At 33.1% G+C, this 25,968-nt stretch overlaps 2 protein-coding genes across 6 annotated transcripts; one reads left to right on the top strand and one right to left on the bottom strand.

Annotated features, from left to right (window-relative positions):
• Positions 1-12,917: 12,917 nt before the first annotated feature.
• On the bottom strand, positions 12,918-20,392 carry LOC120633370 (pentatricopeptide repeat-containing protein 2, mitochondrial-like). The gene is made up of 9 exons (XM_039903573.1): positions 20,232-20,392; positions 19,902-20,121; positions 19,174-19,276; positions 18,573-18,767; positions 18,079-18,175; positions 17,499-17,587; positions 15,900-16,013; positions 15,432-15,539; positions 12,918-14,111 (listed from the first exon to the last, which is right to left on the bottom strand). Exons 1-9 carry the CDS (start codon positions 20,317-20,319, stop codon positions 13,995-13,997), a joined length of 1,131 nt encoding a protein of 376 aa, XP_039759507.1. The 5' UTR covers positions 20,320-20,392; the 3' UTR covers positions 12,918-13,994.
• An 837-nt stretch (positions 20,393-21,229) lies between these two features.
• LOC120633299 (serine/threonine-protein kinase PRP4 homolog) lies at positions 21,230-24,765 on the top strand. 5 transcript variants are annotated; one of them, XM_039903487.1, is made up of 3 exons: positions 21,253-21,343; positions 22,616-22,746; positions 22,985-24,765. In XM_039903487.1, the coding sequence occupies exon 3, from the start codon at positions 23,058-23,060 to the stop codon at positions 24,735-24,737; it is 1,680 nt and encodes a 559-aa protein (XP_039759421.1). In that variant the 5' UTR covers positions 21,253-21,343; positions 22,616-22,746; positions 22,985-23,057; the 3' UTR covers positions 24,738-24,765. The 5 variants fall into 5 exon arrangements, with proteins under 5 accessions (XP_039759423.1, XP_039759421.1, XP_039759422.1 ...); XM_039903486.1 differs by lacking the exon at positions 21,253-21,343 and adding an exon at positions 21,350-21,712; XM_039903489.1 differs by lacking the exons at positions 21,253-21,343; positions 22,616-22,746 and adding an exon at positions 21,230-21,248.
• Positions 24,766-25,968: the final 1,203 nt, after the last annotated feature.

Raw genomic sequence — 25,968 nt, 5'->3', positions numbered from 1 at the left:
GACACCAATTTAACGTAGCGTCATTCTATGGGTATCATCATCATATTTAAAACCCATTCCCGGCCCACTACAGGGCACGGCAGGGTGATTACGTATCACCCTGCCGTGCTGCTATCAAACGTCACTTTCCATACAATAAATAAATAAAAGTGCCGGTATCCTCCCACAATAAGAAGGGGTTAAGGCGGTAGTCCACCACGCTGTCCCAGTGCGGATTGGCGGATTTTACATACCTTTGAGAACATTATGAAGCCGAAATTGTTTATGATTCTTGCCGCAAAGTGTACAGACAATACAAACACGAAATATATTCGTGTTTGTATTGTCTGTCCAGTGTCAGTTTACCCACCGCCGAATCGAAGTGGTCGATAGTCCAACTTCCAACTATTCTTCAACGAAAGCATAGTGAAATTATAAATTGATTTCATAAATTACACTGGAATCTTTTAAGGTAGCTCAAAGTGTATTCCGTAAATCCTCTGTATTACAATGTCTAACTCACTATATTTTTTTTAATTATCTTGACTGCAATCTCACTAGGATGAAAAGCAATGGTGCAGTCTATTATTGTAACGGGCTAACCTGTTATGGGGTATGGCAGTTATATTAAACTAAGAGGTACGCGACATCGTTCCGGAAAGCTATAGCATGTCTGTATCGGCAGGATAATTACTTGCCACGGCCAAAGGCTTCCAACAGAAAAGACCAGAGAAACTTCAAAACTTATGAATTCCCATATTGCCCCAGTGATGCGGAACACCAAAATGAACTTCTTCAACTTATCATACAAGGTAAAGTGGCATGCAGAAGAAGACATGGCTGTAGGCGAACGTTAAGGATTACTTAAACGATAAAAAAATATCGGCTTCGGTTTGAATTGCTCTAACTTCATAGCTTAATATTAATTTACTGTGAGATGGTGATAAAAAAAAATACCCGGCTATGTTTGTTGTGGGCTCTTCTTAGACTAGGGCGCGTTTGGAACCCTCGTAGCTTTAGGTTTAAGTTGGCGAACGAAGTTATCACCATCCCCTTACAATTATGTAAACATATATGTATGAACGCTTCATAAATGCCTGTGATGGGCCTACATGAATAAAGAAATTTTGAAATTGAACATAATAGCTCAAAAACCTACAACAGACAACAGTGCTTTGGAAATAGCACCAAATCATTATTTATGGCAGCGGTGTCTTAAGTATAGATAGCTCCAATGCAATGGCGTGCATAAAGGGTATGCACAGGATATGCACATGATTTAAAGTAAAGAAAATCCACAGTACGATTTATAAAAACATAAGGGTAGGCTACTTATATCTCGTACAATAAATACCCTTAAGTTTTTTATTTATTGATTCATTTCTTACAATCATAAGTAGGTATACATAGGTGACTTGATGTCCTGAAACTCCATTGAGTTTGTATGTACATTGCACAATCCTCTAATGTTAAACAAAATTTTAAAATTTAAGCGGGTGGGTACAAAGATTAGTTAGCGAGGTGCTCGTTTGCCGATCGAGCGAGGACTGAAATTATAATCATAAATCGTGCTACAGATTTTCTCCATTATATATCATCTGCATACCCTGTATGCACGCCATTGCTCGCAAGATTGCCAACCTTCGTAAGGAGACGGCAAAAAAAAAAACAAAGCGCACTCCGAACTCTACAAAACATAATAACATAAACATAAATAAAGGTAAAACCCTGCCTCCTCTCCCCTCAAGAACTGTCGCTTTATAGCACACACATATGCCTCCATTTTCCCACCTTTGCAACGTGCACTTAGCACTCACATGTAAGATCCATTACGTGCTTCGTTTCCCTGAATTTGTGTTGGTCATGAAATTGACTTCCATAAGTTCACACGCGCAACTACTGCTCTTAAAAGCTAGGTACATAACTAGTTGTTGCTCGCGACTTCGTCCGCGTTTGTTTCTTTTAATATCTTTTTTTTTCAACAGGACTTCTGGATAACTTAATCAATTCAAGAATTGAAAAATTGAAAAATATTTATTGTGGCAACATGATTACATTTAGTAATACACAAACAAAAAGTATGGACGGTCTCTGCTGCCTAATTTAGGTAACCCTGTGCTAAAGGCATCAGCGAAAAATAGACTGGACGAACATCAAAATGACAAAAAGAGCAATTAAAACTGCTTATGCCCGTTTTATAAGTAATTAAAATATCACTTGCTTCAACGGTGAAGGAAAACATCGTGAGGAAACCTGCATGCCGAGAGTTCTCCACAATATTCTCAAAGGTCTGTGGAATCCACCAATCTGATGAATCACCGATATGGTGATGATGATGATGATGGGCGTTCTCACTAAACCTGGGAAACGCCTTATTCGGATGCCTAGTGGTTTAGGCTATTCCTTGACAAAATACGCTTTACTTACTCTAAGGTGATGTCTAACGACGTTAAGCGCCGTCTAAAGCTACGACACCGATTTAGGGGACTCGTAAAAATATAAATAAGGTTTTTTTTAATAATCTTAATCCAATAAATAAAAATATGATAATACAAACACAAAATACCATACCTTATGGCAAGAACCATAGACAAGTTAGTTTATATGAGTTGCCTAGAGAATATCGATTGGTGAAAGGCAAATGTATGCCTAGTAATCCTATTTGATTAGGCTTACTTACTTAGGCATAGCCTTTTCCGTCGTTAGCGAGAACGGGCATTAGTCTAATCAGTTTTCCGAGCTAGAAAGGATGCCTTCTTTCTGTAGGATACAAGATGTCCCCATGCAAAATGTATTTAAGATCGGTAATGAAATTAAATGAAGGTTATGCTATTAGCTGTACAAAAGTAACACAGTTTATTCTTTTTAATTTTGCCGAACCGTACCCTGAGGAGATTTTTCAGTTAAAAAGGGAACATGATATCATCTCCAGAATGCAAGCTAATCTTTCTCTCACTCTCTTTATGTCAAATTTCTATATCGGTGCGATGGTTACGCCGTAACATAGGTATCTAAAAACAAAGGAACATTTACATTCGTAATAAATTAAGTAGAGAATTCACTTCATTAGTAAGCCGCTCAGATTTGTTAGCATTGTTTTAAAAATTAGAGGGTTCGAAAGATAATTTATTGAATATCTGATCTTAGACTTCAGAATACAATACTAAGCCTTAACGAGCAAAATAATCACCGATGGATACAAAACCGGCGTGGTGAATGGCAATAGGTTAATTGTGCCATTAAATATTGATTATGACGTAACTCATAACTTGGACAATACTACAGTAATGACTAGCAGCTGCTAGAAAAGGATTCTCTAAAGACGTCCCCCTATTCTTAAGCTCACCCTAAGCTCCAAGCTTTACAGCAGGCTACTTAGAATAACGTTTCTCCAGATTTTGCCCGTTACTTTCTGATACCGGTAGTAAACATACTATACAATCATTCAGGGTCCGAAATCGTAAGAGGCATGATGATTAATTTTAATAAACTGCTATATGTTATTTGGAAGTAGGTATCCACTATATCCAAACAATATCTTATTCATGCAGAAATTAAAGATTTTGTTTATCTGTTCGATTTCCGAGCTATATGCCCATTGCCACTTCAGTTTCGCAACTCGCTGAACTAAAACTTACTTATAGTAATGGAGCGAAAAGTAAACACTACTTTTCCAGACTTTCGTGTGGTGCACAATTAACTTTTCATCATTAATTCAATAAAATTTACGCCACAGAATGAAAATATATTAAGAATTCTAATGTATGTCTTCTCAACCATTGTGATTGGATGAATTTATAGTATTTTTGCTAGACAGCTTTGGGTTGTGAAAATATGAAATAAACAAACAGTTTAAGATGTAAACATAGTATGATTGAATGGCTTGTAACAACATTTATTGTTATTTTGTTTAAGTTTACAAACTGCTTTACTACACCTGCTCGTAAAAATGGACAGTAAAGTTTAACAGCGGTGTTAAAATCGAAGTAACAGTCTCATTTTACTTTAAAATAATTTCAGTAGTGAGTCAATCGAATAATTGGAATAGATACTTTTAGGCCGCCTTATTTTCTTCTCTATAATTCTAGAAATGCAATAATTCATGAACTATCTAAATCAGTGGTGGTCTAAACCGGTAATAACTGCGAAGAAGTTACGCGGGTCAGCTACTAGAATATATACAAAGGTATATTTGCTATTTAGATCCGATAACTATTTTTAGTTTTCATCTGTAAACCTATTGGTGAACCAAATAAATTTTAAAAAAATCGAACCCATAGTTATTATACTCACATATATATAAACCAAGAAGGCAGTATCGGCAAATTTAACGATTAGAAAATAAGAAGCTCGAAAGTTTTAATTACAAAAAATGAACTATAAAGAGTACTTTCTGCTCAATTGATTTCCCCTAACGATCTTGAACTGCCTTAATGAGTTCGCATAGTCTGCCAACTCTGAAGTTGTATTAATTTATATTTTAAATAGAGTTTGCGAGCGATCGTGGTCGTCTTTAAACTTAAAAGTCGATAACCTTACAAAAGCTGATCTGAAACTGATAAAGATGATTTTGTTCCCTTCTTCAATCCTTAATTTATTTATATTTTATACAATTGACTTGTTGGTGTTGGTGATTGGTGTTTGTGTATTCAACGATGTATCACGAGCCCCCTGGTTTATATAAACGTGACGTTATAATTTGTTAATTAATATAGTTTTTCAATCCTTTATTATTATTTGTACACCACTATGAAGTTGGGAAAAAAAACAATAGAAATACAAAGACAGAAGTAGAATACAAAAGGCGGCCTTATCGCTTAGTAGCGATCTCTGCCAGGCAACCTTTGGATTAGGACAAGATGAGCGAGAGCGGACAGGTGGTGTAAAATTATTATAAACCTACATTCAAATAGCTAAATTCAAATACATAAACAAAATTGCACAAATAAGAAAAATATAATAAATAAATATAAAATAATAAACTAATATATACATGCCTTTAATAATATAATATTAATTGAGTTGGTCACTACGTGTGTAATAGAGGTTCGCATTTTCACCTACCTATCATGAGCTCCAGGAGTAGGCAAGAGGCTAGGCGTGCTAAATATTCACTGTATGAGTTACAGTGCACCGTTATAGTGGTAGCCGACGGGGCAGCAGTGGATGCTGGCCAAAGCTCGACCGCGGTCCGAAGGCTTGAACGAACGAAGACTTGAAGACTTGAGGTTCCGGAACCTCATACTCTGCAAATATTGTAGCTTACTCAGCAAGCAATGACAGCCGCCGATCCTGATATGTTTTTTTTCAATTTCAATTACGCGCAGTCGTTGCATATACGCGGGGGATAGCATCGAAAGGATCGTTACTCAACACGGTTGAATTAGCTTCCGAGGCGCTCTGCTCGATCGGTCTCCTCATTGCAAGAGCACACTCTCCCACTCTTTACTTAAAAACTCATTCTCCCAAGACCAATTCCGGTCCCCTAACAACACGAAATATTAATTTAGTCCCGCAAGACCAATTCCGGTCCTAAACGCTGGACACTAATGTGACAAACACCCTCGGCAACACCTTTTCGTCATCTAAGCGTTCTGTGCTTCTTTTGCTTTATTTTAACCTTAGTGAGTCCGCACCAAACGAAAAAGCAAAGTCGACCCCTCGAGTCCAAAACCGGTTCCATGAGACCAAGAGTGTACCCCTCTGACCAACCCTGGTCCCGAGTTACCGAAAGAAAAATGGTCTCTGCTCCACTAAACTACTAGACCAACTACACTTTTATGACATTGAAACATTGTTACTACCTGGAAGGAATAAACAGACCATACAATTTAAATACCCATTATTTTATAAAAACTCCATTTTTACGTCAGGGATTAAAAATATCACCACAAAAAAAAGTTCATTATTTCCTTTACATGTTGAGTTAAATGAACCATTATATTTTCTGAATCTACACATAAACCCTTTCATTTGAACAATCACAATTGAATTTACGTATTCATTTTTCTTTGTTATATCGGCCATGTTGGGAATATCATTACGCACGCTCTAGTACACCGCTAAAACGCCACCACACCAATTAATCATAATATAGATAGAAGTTTCAGAGTTATTAAGGCATACATGAGCGTTATTCAAATACAAAGATACACTGGAAACAAATGCCCTTCCATAGTAAATAGGAACCATCTAACGTAGTAAAAATTCATGAATTGTCCGTGTCGTGTCGGACTAAATGACATAGTTACTGGTTTAACTGCGAGCACGTGATGCTTATCACGCCTCATTTTGATGTACATCGGGCGGCAACTTGTAGGACGTGTCTCATGTATGTTCTGCAAATTGCTACTCTAAATATCGGCGATGATTTTCCACCTTCTTACTATCGGGTGGGCCATAGGATTGGTCCGTCAATTATTACTTTTAAAAATGAAATCACCTTGTCTGCGATGAAAGTGGAGCCAAAACTTCTTCTTTCTGCACTTATATCACGTTATGTGTAGTTGGCAAAAAATTTCGTCATCAAACATAAAGAGAGAACATGAGGAGCGACTTGTTTTGGTCGTTCTGTTTTCCATGCCTGACGTGTCAAAGAAAATCCAAATGAAACCTACTAATCATGTTATAAAGAAATGTTAACAATACAAAAAAGTACAATGAGTAAAATGTGTTGAACTATTCATCAAAGAAATGTCAATCCAAGGTCTGAACAAACGTCGAACATTCGAAGCACTTAATAATCTAAAGGGAAAAGAAAATTTAAGTGCACAGTGCAAAGCGGGGGAAATGGAAACATACCACGCTGCTACAGCTATAAAATGGCAAGCATATTACACCGCACGATCACGCTACGACCAATCGACCTGTGACGTAGTCGTGTCGCAGGTATTAAAGGCACACTATATAATAAAGATGTAATAGGTCACATACCCTCTTATAAAAGAAAAATAGTGACTAATAATTGCAGCTCAAGTGCAGTTCATATTTTAAAGATTTCATGGCCCTAAATATAATCATTTGTATGAGGTTGGTTCAATAATTCTATTGCCCGCAAGATGAGTATGCAAAATAAACTCTCTAAAGCCGCGTGGCGTGTGGCATTCGCTTCATACATGCATAAAAGCACTGTCTAACCTAACGTTTTTTTATTAATCAACCAGGAGAATGTTCTTGCCCATTAATATATCAATAATATTTTTTTAATTAATTAATATCATTTATTTTTATTGCTTAATGCCTACCAAAGTTGAAAACCCTGTGCATAACACGGCCTTCATAAATTTAATAATTCATTTATATTTATTAATTTTGTTCATTTATTTTAGCTTTATGAAAAACTACCAAATTACATCACCTGGTTGCCATAAAGCTATTTGAACGCCTGGACAAATCGTCATCAATTTAAACTGAGAACCATTTCGATTAGTCAGCTATCAAACCCAAAAACCGCATTAAAATTGATCAATTCTTTAGGCAACTATGCCGTCACAAACAGGCAGATAAATAATAGATTCTTAAACTTTAAACACTGTGTTTGCATCGAAGGTAAATAAGTCCTCAATAAAGTCATTCTGAGTTTAAACAGATTGTAATGGACTGAATTATGACAAATCCTTCTATTTTTTTTTTTTCATTGGGACTACCAACAAAATTACATATGTTATAGTTAAGGAAAAAGCTAGCCTTAGGTTACTAATGACAGCTGTACTAGGAAAGTGATGCACAGGCGCCCCTGGTGGAATAAAATGTACATAATATCTATAGATATAGATATATCACCATCCATGTTAATTTTACATGGATATATATAGATATACAGTCTTGCAGTTTTCGTTTTTTATTAATTCCAATTAAACTACACTGAATTAATTAATCATTCGCATTCAGTGACCTACAATCGTCGATTAGAATTAAAAAAGAAAAAATTTAACTCAAATAATGGATTTTTTCACAAGTTTCGTGAGTGTTTTCGGGTTTCACACATGACGGACAGGAATTTTTTTTGACCTATTTTGGTGTTTTTTTCCAATTCTATTGCAGTAAATCAATTTTTTAAAAGTATGGAATTAATCTCCATTAAATTATCTCGACAATAGTATGCAAAATATCTTGATTCCGTGAACTAACAAGGCTATAATAATAAAAATAGCCGCCGAAATGAGGCGAAAAAATTTTTTCAGCAATAATAACTTATATAACCAATATTTAAGGGACTGAGAAAACAAAGTAGTCGGTAGTAGTTGTATTCATATATAACGATTCAAGTACCCATGACCGTGTGAAGCGCATTGGCTTCGGATATTTTTATGTAGCAGTCTTAACAGATACAATATTAATAGCATTCGTTTGACGGACAACTCAGTAATTCTGCTTCAATAAGCCGTGAAAATTGCTATTTATGACCAACAAAGGCAGCACGGCTAGAGCTACTTACTGGACGGAATCCCGGGAGTATACCCAATTTAGATCGCTCGCTATTTTTCAATATAGCTTATCTATTACCATTAAAAGTAAATTGTTATGTAATAGGCTTTTCTCTCTAAACCAGCCCGAAGCGTAGAGTAAAATTTTGCCGTCACTTTCGGGGGGCCGACTTCGTATCCCAGCACGCACCTCTAACTTTCTAAGTTGTACGTTTTAGGCAATTAAAATATCACTTACTTTAAAGGTGTGAATACCTGCATGCCTGAACGTTCTCCGTGTGTATAATCCACTAATCCTCAATGCAATATCGCTATTTGCAACGTAGGGCCATTAGAAAGTTGTAAACCTCTTTTTGGAAATTAGGTATTCTACCACTGCCTTGTATGTATATAAGAGATATGTGTATATTTGTTAAAAGATATCCAAATTATTTCAAAAGAAATTGTGAATATAATGCGTATAAAGTCATCATATATCCCAACAAGCTCTGTATTGCAAAACGATGCAATAGTACATATATGAAATGTGCTTGCGGTATGGCTGTAAAAATATATAATAAACTACCAACCGATTTTGAAAACATGAATAATATGTTTAAGAATAAATTAAGAAAAATGCTTCTCGAAAAATGTTATTATGATGTAAAAGAATATTTGTTATAAACTAAACCATTTTAAATATAAATTATGGATCATTATTTCGATGTGGTTATTTATTTACTTGGTGTCATTTTTAATTTTATCATGTGTTTGTAGTGTTTAATTTAATTTAATATCCAATGAACCAAATTTGCACACTATATTGCAGAAAGAAAATTGGCATTAGTGCCGTTGAACACAAATTTCCGAACTAAAATAAAAAAAGACTAATAATTATGTCGCAATTACCTTCGGTGTCATAATTGAAAAATATTTAGAAGGTTGTGAATACTTTCCAAGCAAATATTTATTGTAATCTTTGTTATGATTGCTCAACATTCATCATCAATTTCAATTATAAAAAAGGGAAGTTTTTAAATACCTTAAATTAAAACGCACATAACTCCGAAAAGTGGTGCGTGCCGTGGCTCGAACTTGGTCTCCACGAAAGGAAAGCCGAAGCCTTACCCACTAGGTTTTCACCGCTTTCTAACATGAGGCTTAAAAACTTAGCAGTCTGGTGTTTTCCAGGAATAAATATGTCTTATGTCAATCTCCTGGATGTCAGCTCATATGTTTCAAATTTAAGGATGATCGAATTAGCCACTAAGTTGTAGGTACATAAGAAACAAATGGTACACTTTCGTATTTATAATATTAGTATGGTAGATGGCATCCATAATTTTCCGCCGACCAAACACGGAAAATGTCCCCGTAGGTTCCAATCTCCGTCGTGGAGTGAGTATAGGGAGATCGAAACCGAGGTAATTAACTCCCATACAGTTCCAGCCGACGTTAACGCTCTGTGATTACATGATAGGGGATAAAATAAAAGATTTTTTTTCGATTTTGTTTTTTTCTACTGCTCTTCTCACCCAAGTAATGGAAAATTTTATATAACCCATAATATCAATCCCGAAATACTTCAGCAACCTGGGTGGTATTCTAGGCTTCTCTTAAGAGTGTGGATAGACATACTCGTATTTCAATGTTTCGAAATATAGACAATAATTCAATGTTTCAAAGCAACTTTAAAAATAAGCTACAAGTTATTTTTACCATACGAATCCAATTCAACAATTTGCGCCGATTAAGTAAATAGATGCCTAGATAAATACATGAAAAACTGTGGTCATAAATTCAATTTTTAATATCTCTTTCAGTGATAGAAATATTACAAATTGAGTTTAAGACCACAGTTTTTTATGATAATTAAATTCTATCAAATTAAACTATCAAAACTAACTCAATAAGTAAACCAATTTTCTTTATTAAATAGAGTAATAGCGTGGAATGAGATCGGAGTAATTAATTCCAACGACCAATCACGCTTCGTGTTTTCAACTCGGTACCTACTCTGAAATACCAGCTATTGATGCTCGGTGTCAAATAACAACGAGATTCCTCTGAAAAACAATTAAATTGTAGAAATTGACAATTGAATTGGGAAAAGCTGAAATTAAGAGGGTGGTTTGACAAAATATTACGTAAATGGAGCACTTACTTATGTGAGTTTTTTTTTTATATATTTTTTTTTATCCATAAAAAAAAAAATATCCGCATCGACATGAGAATATACTTTCATCCTGACGTAAAATCTATGCATAAAAGTTCATCCGTCCACGAATTAGCATATTTAATTTTAAACAAATGTTTCTATCTAAACTAACTTTCCCGTCTCTTTTATATAGCTGCAAATTCGCCTTATTGGAAAGTTACTAAAATATTTTTGTTGCTGGCTGGTTAAAATATTAAACCAAAAAGTAATAAATTTAGGAAAAAAAATTATACGTTTGTGTTTTTAATTATGATTTTCATAGAAGAGCTCTCTTTTTAAAAGATTTTGGGACCACTTATTCTTTTAACACTTAATTAACTATTATTATGTATAGGAAAGATTTTTTTTGTTTGGCCCATTATATATAAATAGTATGTAGGTACCTACTACAAACCGATCTTTATCTTGTTTGTGTGTGGTCTTTAGTGTAGATCTGAAAATGATTGACTCGGCCGGTCATCCCTCCATTTCCGAATGATTCAAAAAATATGTGGTTTAATAAGACATCATGACAGTCACGAAGACATACCTGGCATATTGCAGAACGAAGATAGAGTAAGTAGGTACCTAATCAAAAATTGTAGCAGCCACGCATTTTAGGTCGCGTTTTAGTCTACAACATTCTGCAATCGAATCTCTAACATCTTAAACATCTTAAATAAATCTGTATTAAGTAGGATTCTTAAGTTTTGATAAGCTGGGTTTGCTTAACAACGCGAGACGTAACAGGCGGACGAAGATGAATATTCTACACTCCGTAAATACTCAATTAAGTGAAATGTAAAAATCGGATCACTTAATTATATATAAAGTTAAGTAATTATGTGTTTCTAAAATACTTCCTACCCAACTTATTTGTATGACAAAAAACTTTCAACGGCGTGATGCTTTTTGTTCCAACTTCCCGGTTGTTAATGAAATCAGCGAAGTTTTAACGAAATAAATAACGAAGGTCCTGTATACCATTCGTTAACGAGCTAACCAATTAGAGAAGCAGTCACTGAATAAATAAAACAAAGCCACTGTCGTTTTCTTACGGAATGCTACGTAAGTGTCTATAAAGTAGTTACATTTAAATACCTACAGAATATTTACTACTAACTAACTTCACCATTCCTAGCCTATTAATTTTCCAGAAAAGGGCCCAAGCATGCCATATCTAAAATTAAAAATAAAAATTGATATAACAGAGATATTTTAAAACGTAGTCCAGCCATGCGATTCCGCTCCAGTATAGGTTTGCGGACTATCAGGCATTAAAAGGTAGTACAAAAATACTAAGTACATTTTTTAGTCTAAAATCCAACGCTTTTCGATTCCAATATAGCTTTTACATTTTTTCAATAATAGATCTACTTTAACAAATTACTACTAAAACCCTAGGATAGCCCCATGGCGCTAAGAGACCATGGCCGCTCGGTAAAAACGCTAATCCAATGAGACTGACTCACTGGGAAAAATATTCCCACGAGTCACAGTCTGACAAGATTGGGTATGACTCGTTGGGAACTCACCCCGCATTGTGTGGTGTGCTGCCCCATATTTCGTTTCTTTTAACCCACTATTAATTCAGTACTAAAAAAAGGATTTTATGTTCACTTCTAGAATGCAAGTTACCTCTCAACCAATTTTCGTCAAGGTCAGTGCAGTGTTTGATGAACATGGGTAACAATTAAAAGGACGCATCACATTCACACAATACTAATATCATCAAAATCATCATGCAGTTAGGTTATTTGCAAGAAATTCTAAAATACCCTGTTTATCAGGGCCGCTTGTTTCCAGCGGCTGGCAGCGATTCGTTTGACGTCGTCTGTCCACCTCATCGTGCGTCGACCAACGCTGCGTTTACCGAATACATATAGTAGGTAGGGAATGTAGGGATGGTAAAAAAAAACGTTATTTTTCAGTAATTATTTATTACCCACTTAACATTTTTATTAATAATATTCTACATCTAATTTACAGTCAAGTCAAATAACTTGAACAGCATCCGATGTCTTTAGGCCACTTTTTTACCCGACTTATTATGTAAACAATCGTTTGCTTTTGGTGTAAATTATATTTTTATAATAATAAAAACATAGAAACGTAGTATAATATTTTTTAAATTTATAAAACACACTTTAAAAAATAATAATTAGATAGTTTACATAATACGACAAGTGAAGAATATTTAGTATATACAACGTGTAACGGAATTACGAAATACTATTGAAGGGTGTATAAGTTTGTTTCATAAGAAATCACCCTGTATAAATATTAAATAAAAAGAAGGATATTTATTTTTCCATACAAACTAATTCAAAACATTCTCAGTGTTTACTTATGACAACCCTATTGAAGACAAAATACCGACTCTGCCTTAGTACCTAATAAAATGGCAGGAGTCATTTAATTTTACTTTTACATGTGATGTTAGGGCTGAATTCTTTCAGAAATGAAAATGTATGGCAATGGATTACTCAAAAACTTTCGGTTTCAAAATTCTCAGAGATAGTAAACAATGTACCTCTAAAGTCTCTGAAGTATTATTTGGGTTTTCATTTACGGTGTTCAGGTCCACCGGATACCTATATGGGGGTAGGTGGAATACGACAGCGATTATTGCCGTATCTTCTAGTCAGTTTCATAATTATAACAAAAGAAATGTTTCTAAACGTGACGGAATCAATCCGTCTGTATGTGTTTGGTGTACGTTTGTCATTTGAATATATCTTCTGTATAAACTAGGTAGTGCAGTATTCAAGTTTTAATTTATACGTTTTTAAACGTATCCTTTCTAACCTGATTCTTAGATGAGTTTTATGTTACTAACGATAGATAAGGAAGGTATCTTCAGAAAATTATTGTGATGTTAAAAATATAAATTCATGAATATAAAACTGTCTATTTTTAGTTATTATTATTTTACTTGTTTTCTTTTGCATTTAAAATTCTTACTTCTGAGATTTATGGTTTATTTACTCCAGATTTTGACTTCAAGTGAGCATATCTAACTACGGTAACTGTTCAAATTACTTAATACATTTACAAAACGTAAGCCACTCTCCATACAAACAAAACATTCTCACAATTATTTACAAGAATATTTCTGCGTTTGCTGCGAAAATACAACTCAATCTAAAACCTAGCTTCTCAATCTCATTTTAAGCTTAGCAAAGTTTAAAAGCTTAGCTTTCAATGACGCACTAGTATAAACCAACCGCGCGGCTCCAATGCAAGTTAGTGGCTTTTGATAATTTTACTAAGAGGCTAAATACATTTTGAATAAACACTGACTAATTTGTATTAAGCCAGAATGTTTCACATTATTATATGGTTACTATGGACACCGGAATGAGCAATCTTTTACAGCAAACACAGTTTATTAATTTAATCTACTTGGGTCACTACAAATCCCTATTCCTCTGTCTCATTCCATATGGCATTTTAGGCATTCCTTTAGGCAGGCTGTTAATCTTCGCTTGGTTTATTGTGATATCAGATGTTATTAACTGGTCTAACGTCTGGAAAGAAAAAAAAAGTATTGTCTATTTAACTGTATAAAACAAGTACATATGTGATTTCAAAATGAAAATTTCCCATTTAAAAATATGGCTCCAATATTGTTTTTGACGTGATAACGTCTTATAATTCGATGGAGCCGGCTGCACGCACGAAAAAACATGACACATGCGGCGTTACCTCGCTCTGAGGCATTACATTTAAAGCCTGAAGTGCAAGCGAGAGCACGGAACGAGCGACAAAGAGGCACAATCGTCCTCCGCGTTCGGCAGCTTTCGACATCTGTCTCTCTGCTACTTGAGTTAGTTTTCGTCAAGTATGAAGTACAGTGAAAAGTTAATGTGGAGTCAATTGTTTTTAGCAAAAAAAAATTGACATAATTGTATTTATGCGTACAAATAAATGTAACTCGATCAATTCAATTGTGATTTCCATTTACCTCCTTCTCTATATCCATACAAAATATCTATCAAACAATTTTCTTATGACGTCGTCACGTTCAATTATCGTCGGTGCATAGATCGAATCCTTATGTCAAAGTGATGATATAAGGATTCGATCTATGCACCCAAATCCAATATTTAATTTTATTATTTCTACTCTCATGTTTAAATCTTCTTTAAAGGCTTTATTGTTAAACATTTAGCTTATTGCCAGCATTAAACCATAAAATTTCCTAATAACTTAAAATATATCATACAAACCACGTACACGTCTAATATTGAAGCATCAAAAAAAGCTCCACTTTAGTAGTGTTACTTGAACCATTTAGCAGTTTATATATTTTTTATTTTATTTTATTATATTTAGAAGTTTTTAGTCACTTTATACCATTTAGCAGTTTATAGTAATTATTTGACCTCTAATGTTTTAAAAGTTTAAAATAAAAAAGGAAAATGGTAAAAAGGGAAAAGTTTGTGCCGGGAAATCGTGTTTTAAATACCCCTTCACACCGCCAAAACAGAACCAATTTGACCGAAATTTGGAATGGAGATAGATTCTAACCTGGGTTAACACTTAGGCTCTTATTACCCTGGCAAAATTTATTATACAACATATGTATAAACTAAATTTCGCGTCGATGAGCTATAAGTATAGTTATACTTTGCCATAGCCAACTATAAATATAGTGGCAATAGTTTGTCATAGCAAACTATAAATATAGCTACAGTTTGCTATAGCAAACTTCCTTGAAAGTAGAATTATACCGGGTGCACGCACTGTGAATCGCGTCTACACACGTAATTGCAGTAAAAAAAATACATTTACTGTTATATTCACAGCGGGTAAAACCGCGGAGCGCAGTTATTTGTAAATAATACCTGTGAATCAATTAAGCCGCGGTCTTTAAGAGCCTTTTCAATATTTTCAAATTCTTTTTTAACATCGCTACTGTCGCACTTTTCGACCGCTTCTCGTACTTTGTCTATCTGAAATAAAATGACAGTAAATATTGTATTAACCCTTCATTAGATTCCCACAACTGGAAAATGTTTGTGTGATGAACATAAATGTTTTTCAGTGCCCGGGTGTTTATCTATATATTATAAGTATTTATGTACTTTATTCATAAATTATTCATCAGTCATCTTAGTACCCATAACACAAGCTACGCTTACTCTGGGACAAGATGGCGATGTGTGTATTGTCGTAGTATATATATATTTTTTTTATTAGACTAGACGTTTCAAAAGCGCTTATTTAAGCCTACTTGAAAAAAAAATATTGAATTTTTGAATTTTATTCTTGAATGACCCAGGTTACAAGCTGAATTAATCATAGTAACTTACAGTTTCCTCGAAGAAAGTGTGTTTGTCTTTTTGATCTGGTCGATCAATCTCCAAAACCCCTTTTAACACAGGTAGTGCGTCATCAACTCTTCCCAATTGTGACAACGCTGTTGCCTGGAAATAAAAGAAGTACTAAAAAATGCGTAAAAACACATCCAATACAGCAAGGTTACTATACATTTGATGAATTCCTTAATGACAAGGTAGATTGGAAGCAGCCAGCCTCGCTCTCATCTCCCGCAAGATAGATAAATGGTTGTAAATGTTGATGTTGGAAAAGAGCAACTACTGAGTTTCTTCTTCTCGGTAGAATCTGCTTTCCGAACCGATGGTAGAGTCACTACAATCATACATACTTGACGTTTCAAAAGTGCTTATAAAGCCTATTTTTTATAAATTTAAAATGCATATAAAAAATTTCGGCATTTCCGACAGGATTTGAACCTGCGACTCTGGCAATCGCGGCCTGAGCGCTTTCTCCAATTTCCTACCCTCGATGCCAAAATTAGTATATGCCTTTCACATCAGTCTTAAAGCGACTGTCGCGTCATCTAGTAGAAAACGTTGCAGTTTCGATCTACTTTTTCAAAGGTCCATATTACAATGAGACACGTTTGAAACAAGAGATGACACATTGCTTTTTTTTTTGTTATATAATTTTTACAATTTTTATTAGTGTTTTTACCTAAACTTGGAGGAATTATCAATTTTAAAAATTTTAAACGCATATAAAAAATTTCGGAACCGACAGGATTTGATCCTGCGACTCTGGCAATCGCGGCCTGAGCGCTTTCTCCAATTACGTTACGGCTCTCCTACCGTCGATGCCAAAATAAAAAATTTAAAAAAAAATATATATGGATAGCACTACTAAATTTCAATCAGTCATCCAAAGAATTTTGGATTAAATTGATTATTTTAGCGTATACAAATCATAATTAAGTTTTGGATAGAGAAAAGAGATAGCTTGCACACTGGAGGCAGGTTCCAAAAGACCGAAACCAACCGAAAGTACTTTAACATCACTATTATAATTGATATCTCATTAAAGCGGGCCACTACAGGACACTCCTTCCAGCATAAAAAGGATTTAGGCTGTAGTCCACCATGCCAACCAAGTGTTGATTGGTAGACTTCAAATACCTTTTAGCATAAAGTTTTCAAAATTCCTTACGATGTTTTCCTTTGTTGCTAAAGGAAATGATGTTTTAATTGCTTAGAATGCACATAACTTAGAAAATAATCTCAAACTCCACCCTGCGAGGCCCCAACCACTAGTCTATCACTGCTACTGTACTATATCAAACAATTTTTGCATTAACTTGCCATGAGTATAAAATTTAAATTTTTGATGAGGTACTTTAGGTACCTACTGTTTAAAATATCTGTCATAGTAAATGTTACATGTATCTAAAATGTATAGCCCTACTATACTACTCCTAAAAATATTATGTCGACAGTGTTGTGGATTACATATTAACCCACACTTTTTGTTTAGATTTAAGAGCTATTGTTATAATATGTTACTGTTTTCTGTCCCAAATAAATAAACAAAATAAAATAAAAAATGTTTATTACATGCGTTGTCAAAATACTTACCCTGATGTTTCTTATAGTAATGTAATGCGGTTTTTGTAATGATATAGATTCCAACGCCACGTGTGGAGCGCATTGATTTAATGACAAAGCTGAAAAATTAAAAATAAAAATACATGAAGAATTTATTAACTTGTTTTGATTGATTTGTTTTGATTATTCGATAGTAAATCATAATCACTGCCGGCCCACTACTGGAGGACGGATGCTCATCTCAGAATTAATAGGGGTTCTGCGACTGTCTACCATGCTGGCCAAGACTTCACATGCCTTTGAGAACATTATGGAGAATTCTCAGGCATGCAGGCTTCCTCACGATGTTTTCATTCATCATTAAAGCAAGTGATATTTAATTTGCTATATCTTAAAAACTCCTAAAAGTTAGAGATGAGTGCCAGAGATTGATCCATCCCCCTAAAATGGAGGCCAAAGTTGTAACCACTGGGTTATCACCACCACCACCTTTCACAAACACGAACATGTGTCAACCATTTGAATTTTTGTAATTGTTTTAATCATCTCAATACTGGTAATTTAAAAAAAGAGTTAATTATAAAAGACCACAAAAGCTTGGATGACTTACCAGCCATAAATGTTGCAGCCCTCCTCAATGGTACAGTACCAACATTGATCATTTCTGACCATAATCTTGAGGCATACTCCATACTTTGTGGTGTATTCTAGAATTCAACAACTATAAAATTAAAATTAATGAGTCACTAATAATTCTGTAAATATAATATTAAAGTAATATAATAATTAGGTATTTTTTATAAACGACCTTGCAACACAAAATCAATCACAGTCAGCAACCCTTGCAAGATATTCACAAATTTGATTGTTTGGAGCCAATGCAAAACACATCACTCCAGACACAGTTAGGTCACTTGTTTATAAAGATGTTATACAGACTTCAACTGCTACTCACGTAAGTCATGAAACTATTTTATTTTTGGATTAATCTGACTGTGTGGTTACAGTTTCTGTCACGAAAACATGATTTATAATATTACAGGTGGGCGAAAGATCACATTCAGAAAATATAGTACCAAGTCATTTTTAAAGTAATGTTCTTACCTGTTTATAACAAGCTGCCAACATCAATACAACTGGATATTTAGGAAACCTTGTCATGTTAATTTGCTTCTCCTGTACTTTCTCAAATACCCTATACATTTCATCATACATCTGATGATTATATAGGAGATCCAGCAATATTTGATATGATACTAACTGATCAAAAAAACCACTGTTATCTGGATCTTCAAAGCACTGAAAAAAGAAAAGATAAATAAATGCTGAAATTAATTATTGTAGCTTGTTTAAATAAGGCAACAATCTTTACTAGTCTTCAAAGTGTTGATTGTTTTCGCTATGCCTTTTTTCATATAAAAGATATTACACAAAATAAAAATCAATTTTTTCGTATACATTTAGGCACTGCCAGTTACTAAAAATGTTACTAAACAATGGTATAATAAAAGTCTATATGTATAAGTGCTTGATCAAAGACATTCCTGTAATTTTTATTACTTTTTTTATATAAATTTCTATATTTTCTGTGGCATGCAATGTAAATAATGCAGAATGAATTGGCATGTATTGCCACTAAACACAATAAGAGTAAAGGGAAAGCTACTGTTCTATCATTGTTTTATTAGGTTTAATCTAAACTTACCTGCAGTGCCTCCGTTGGGGCATCTAAAAAATGGAACATCCTCATAACTATTGGTCCAAATACAAATGAGCTAAATCTATATTCAGTCTTCTGTGTATTAAACCTAAAAAGAATAGATGACTATTAATTTTGTTTTAACCTATCATGCAGTTGCAAAATAGTATTATGTATTAACTGTGTAAAAGCAGAATTAAATAAAATACTTAATCAAAGCTAAAAACTCCAATCTAGCATGTCTTAAAAACAATCAATTTAAAATATACTACTTTAAACAATGTTTAATGTGGTATTGGCTGTTATTATACAAATATAATTGAATATTAAAAGAATCACCAGACGGTTAAAATATAAGTGTATTTATTTTCATACAAAGATAGCAGATAAAAAGACAGAGGTCTGTCCTACATCTAGGTTAGTTTGGGACTCCCCGTTTGTCGTTACATGGTTTGTTCACATCTCTTAAACACCTCATACAATTTCAAAATTTGTTACCAATGCCAGCTAATCTACATTGAAACAGATTTTTATGTTTAAAAAACTAGCAGTTGAAAATTATTATGCTGATTATGACAAGTTTAATTTCATCATGTTCATGGATTTAATCAAAAGTAGTAATATTACATGACATATCTATGGATATTTTTAAGCTAATTTATTGACTTGCAACAAGAACACTAGACAAAACTTACATAGATACATTATTGACTTTAAATGTTCACAAAACTTACTTCTTAATCATTTTGACCACTAAATTCAAATCTATCGGCTCCGCTATATGCACTATATTCTTAAGGTCTTCAGTGAAAATCATGTTTTTGGAGTCCGATACAAAATCATTCATTTTGGTTCTAAACTTGTCGGAATAGTTTGCAAATTGCTCCTTAATCCTCTTTCGGGTATTTAGGTACCCATCAATTCCTAAAGCTGAAGGAGAATAGAGTAGTTGTGCTGGAAAAAGTATTACAATTAATAAAAAAAAAAAAAAATAAAAAAAAAAAATAAAGTACACATGATATCTATTAGAGGTAAATAAAGTAACCATTTTTAATTCAACAAACCTTGTGTTTTGTGAAAGCCTCTATACGTTAACAAAAAACGCAAGCTGTTTATCGCCGATGTCCTACTGAATGTATTCAAAATAGACATTTTGAATTAATAAAAACTCTAAATAGACAAAAATAAATAGGTACCAAAAAATGAGCCGACACTAAATTTGAGGTTAGAATCACCACAGATTAACGATTAGAATCACAGTCCACAGACAGAGTATCAGTTTTTTTCTTTATTCTTTCTCGTTGGGAAAGGCATCACCGTACAGCCAGGGTATGGAGGGTAGAGGTAAGGAGAGTCATCTTATATGGGAGAAAAGTTGAAAAAGTGTCCAGTTGTTGCGCTAAATAACAGTTCAAAAATCCTCCACAATGGCGCTGGTGGATGCACAGGGTATGGTATGAATGTAGCAATCGTAGATGAATTGAAGTATGCCGAGTTAAAAAATTTAATGTCATTATCGACTAAAGTAGTTAATTATTGAGAATTTCAACAACTTACGTTGTACAAAATATTGTGGTAAATATAACCTTACAGATTTATTATAACCAAACGTGCGTTTAGAGTGATTTTATTTCGTAAACAGTAAATAGTACGGTATTTATATTAGGCGCTTCTTTTAAGAGTTACCCTGATGCAAATGTGGCGCCATCCTAATTTAATACATTTTGACGACACTTTTTCATATACACAGATGACTCTCCTTACCTCTACCCTCCATAATATTATGTAAATAGCCATAGATTAATGAAAAATCTAGAATTTAGGACCTTAAATTACAGAAAAATTTCTCTGACATTGAGGCTTGTACTAAAAAATATGATTAAATCCTTAATTTTAGGAAATATTTTATATATTTTAAAAAGTAGGGTTCGAAACATTACCGAAAGTATCAAAATAATAGGATAATAATAGGTTTAAGGCTTCATTTCAAACAATTTACCATCTGTGTGGTCGCACAATTGTAATGTCAATTGTCAATGTTATTTGCTGCATCAATTTTCAATACGTCAAAAACTATTAAAGTTTGTTGAATTGAAAAATTGAAAATCGATTTTTTCCTACTTAATTTATTAAAAGTTTAATTATGAATTCTATGTTACATGTGCAATAGCCTAAAGTGTGTAAATATTATACGTTGTGAAAAGGTTACTAAATTAGCGTAACATCATATACGAACGTGTTTACAAAAATTTCGTAACCTTTTACATGAATAATCATTTCTACAACTATTCGTTTTTTTTAGAAATAAAAACGGAACATTTTTATGAATTATATAATAAACAATTGCTGATTTCGAGTGCTCATTACATGAAAAACCTTCAATGATAACATAAATCAACACTATTTTTAAATCTAGTTCTACATAGCTAACCAAACCAAAAGATTTTTTCTCCCAATATTCATTGTTTTTATAGAAACCATAACTTCAGTTAACATTAGAAAAGAAGTGCCCAATTCTAACCATGATTAGAATAGAAAGTAGCAAGTAGGTGACATAAAGATTTAAATTAATTTGATGTGTGATGAATTTCCTTATTTACATTATAAACCTAAAAAAATCAAATATGTTCTTCTATCTTGGTAAATGGAAGGTTTAATTGTTTCTCAATATATAGTTGCAATATAATAAAAAAAAAATTTATAGTTTTGTTGATCTGTGTAATCAAAGCTATTTGGTGGCTTTAATGTTTTCATGCTGTGTGTACTGTTCATTATGATTACTGATATCATAGACTATTAACTCCCGACTGATAAACCTATTAGTTAGGAGTTAATAGTCTAAACCAGTTGAGAAAAACTAATAAGACAATATTTTATATATAATTCAGGATCTGCAGGAATACAAGTGTGGATTTGAAAGTGTTCAATTTTATAGTTATAATTATTAAATAAAATTATCTTCTTAATCCTCCAAATCAGCCCATAGGGCCATATTAAGTCTACAGAAGCAGCAGGTGGTTGTATTGAACCTTCTTGATGCCTAGCCCACGCCAGACATTAAATTAAACAATCATACTCACCCTATTAATGTCCACTCTAGTTGGAGGAATAGCAATTAAGATTATTCAAATATGCTGATATCACATAGGTTGCAAAAATAATCAATTGGTTGAGCCGCCTTACACGGGTCAAATAATAGCAATGTACAGAAATATGGGTTTTAAGGTTTAACCACCACTTCTACCACCCCCTAAACTAAATTAGTCTGGTTCTAGAAAATCAAACAAAAATTTCAATCTTGTCTTACTATATATATTGTTACTGAATTTATACTATAATTTTGGACAGTCATTTTATAATACTGATTATTGTACTTAATTTTCTGTCTAATGTAAAACCTTACCTACTTTGGTTTGATTTATTAACTGAATATTGATTTTCAATATAGATACCATGGACGGCAAAGTAAAGTGACAGAAGGGACTATATGAGCAGAGAGCAAATGATTTCCATTGAGAACAACATGAAAAGTTCAAGAAACTGAGTAATGTTGGAGATGTCAAAGCACAGGGTGGAAATGTAATCAATGATAATATAGAACATAGCAATTAAATTAATATCCTGTGTCCTGTGAAAAATGTCAAATTTGTGATGGTTGCTGTTACAATGCTTATCAGGCAAAAAAAAAATAGCCATCATAAAAGTGACATCTATGCTTGACCATAATATTTTGAACCAAAATTATGAAATAAGTCATATTTATTTAAATATTTTGAACATTTAACTAAAACCACAAAACAAATGTTACTTTTTACAGGTACAGAGGAAATTGAACATTTACTATAAGAAATAAGTACTGGATATGTTTTTCTTCTTAAGTGATCAAAATAATGGCTGATAAATATGAGAAACATTCAAAATATTATTCCAACAGAGATTCAAGAAATAAAAGTAGAAAAAGAAGTAGAGATGAGTCAAAATATAATCAAATTGAAAGCAAAACTCCTCCACTGCCTATAAGACATGGTTCTAGTATTAAAGAATTAATAAAGCAAAGGCAATCAATTAAAGAAGAACTTAAAAATATTGCAAACAATGGGAGCAAAAGTAAAGATCTTATTAAAAAAAGTAAAGTTGAGACAAAAATTAATAAACAATCAAATTTAGAAAACAGTTCTGATAATTTTAAAGGTGCCAAAGAATTAAAACTGATGTCATTCAATGATACCTCACCTGAAAAAGTTCATGATTATAACCAACTAGATTCTGAAGATGAAGAAAATATTATAGAACAAAGAAGATTACAACGAAAGCAGCTGTTAGAACAATTAAATGCAAAAACGTCTAAACCAGAGGTTATAGTCAAACAGTTCCAAGAAAATGGTGGCAAACTTAAAAAAGAGGCAGCAAAAGCTGCTGTTCAATTGAAAACTATAAAAAATGTGACTGATATGTTCTCAGAGGAAGACTTTGCTCCAAAGAAGAGTTCAGATAGTGTTACACAGGACAATAACCAAGCAACTTCTCAATTAAATGACAACTGGGATGACTGTGAAGGTTATTATAATATAAAAGTTGGGGATATGGTTGATAATAACAGATATACAGTTAAATCTTTACTGGGGCAAGGTGTATATTCTAATGTTGTAAAAGCTCAAGATAATAAAGCAAATAGTGAAATTGCAATTAAAATTATCAGAAACAATGATTTGATGTATAAAACTGGTTTAAAGGAAATAAAGATATTAAAAGATGTGAATGATGCTGATCCTGAAAATAAATATCATTGTGTGAAGCTACTTACACATTTTATGCATAAAGGACATCTATGTTTGGTATTTGAAGCTATGCACATGGACCTAAGATGTGTACTTAAGAAATATGGTAAGAATCACGGACTTAACGTGAAAGCTCTGAACAGTTATAGTAGACAGTTGCTCCTAGCAATTCGTCTGTTGAAGAAGGTTGGCATTGTACATGCTGATATAAAACCAGATAATATTTTAGTTAATGAAAAGAAGAATATTTTGAAGCTTTGTGATTTTGGATCAGCTATGAAACTAAATGAGAACGAACCTACTCCTTACTTAGTATCACGGTTTTACAGGGCACCTGAAATCATACTGGGTATACCTTACCAACATGGTGTAGATGTATGGTCAGCTGCATGTACAATTTATGAGATGGCTACTGGTAGAATCCTTTTCACTGGAAGTTCTAACAATAGAATGTTAAAATGCTTTATGGATTTAAAGGGAAAGATACCAAGTAGAATACTAAAGAAAGGCAAATTTAAGGACCAACATTTCAATTACAATAATAATTTTCTTTTGCATAAAATAGATGAATTTACTGGAAGAGAAAAGGTTGTTGAAGTTACAAACATAACTGTCTCAAGAGATATAGGTAAAGACTTAAAAAAGAGTTTTAAAAATGCTAACATTACTGAAAAGAGGATTACAGATTTAAAGGACCTCTTGGATAAAATGTTAGTTTTGGATGGAAACCAAAGACTATCATCCACTGACTGTTTAAAACATCCATTTATACAAGAAGGACTTAGGAAATGATTAGCTTAAATAAATATTATCAATACAGTTATTGCCGTTTTATTTATTATAGGGATATTAAAAATAAGACAGACATCAATAAAATTGTTACTTTAATAGTTTCCTAAGATAGAAAATAACAAAATATATGCCATCAACCAAAATATCACTTAAAATAAGTTCACTTAGGTACATACATACATCTGAAGTATCACATTTTATAAAGGAAAATTGACAATCATTTACTGCTTTCTGATGTCGTTAATTCGAGGTTAAATTGACTTTATTTTTACTGATACTTGAAAATAATTAAACAAAACCTCTAGCGCTAGTGCCAATACCGAATGCAAATACAGTTTTACAATAAAACTAAATTGACAGTTCTAAAAGCGTGTGATTTTTTGGTATTTTTAACTCTTCAACAGAGTTAAAAATACCAAACCATTGTTTAAAAGATGATACAATTTTAAACCTACCAAATTTAGGAATCGAGCCCAACCGAATTATCACCCTTGGTTATTTTAAATACAAGAAGTTGTAAACACTATTTTATCAGCTACATCCAAAATTATTTCATTGCTATATAAAAACTAAGACTAGTCATAGCAAGCCTGGCGAGAACTACCTATTTTACATTATTTTATCCCGCCAACTTAATAATAACAAATTTAACTTATCAGTATTTGATGAATAGGAATCGGCAGATACGAAAGTAATTTATTACAGTTATTGGATTTTGCTAATTGATGTTGTTGTTGACCACTGGAAGGAACAGGTCTTTTCATATCTATGAAAGCTTAAGCAATCTCTTAAAGTCACTCTGAGGGCTTACTAACGTCGCTTGAAATCCGTTTTATTTTCATATTGTTGCGGTCTGGTTAGTCGGTCGTTACGTAAAGGTTCGTTATTTTAGAATAATACAGATCCATGCGAGGATAGTACGCACCCGGGGCAATATGAAAATTATTGTCTGACAGTATTTGATTAATGACAAAAAGAAGTAATGGTTTTTTTTTTTCAAAAATACTACTTTTATTTACATAGGTAAAACACTAGGTAAGCCTGTATCGCGGGTGCCTATTCAAGTTGTTTACTTTTACACTCTGTAACCGTAAGTATTTTCAAACTAAATTATTTAAGATAAAAGCGTTCACTGCTGTTAAAAAACATGGTGCAAACAAACTTCAATGACTTTTTGTTGTCCATATTATTTTAATAATAATAATTAACATTTTTTATTACCTTGTGCTTT

Source organism: Pararge aegeria, chromosome 21 (genome assembly GCF_905163445.1).
Source record: "Pararge aegeria chromosome 21, ilParAegt1.1, whole genome shotgun sequence".
Lineage (NCBI taxonomy): Eukaryota > Metazoa > Arthropoda > Insecta > Lepidoptera > Nymphalidae > Pararge > Pararge aegeria.
This window is presented reverse-complemented; position numbering and strand designations above follow the sequence as displayed.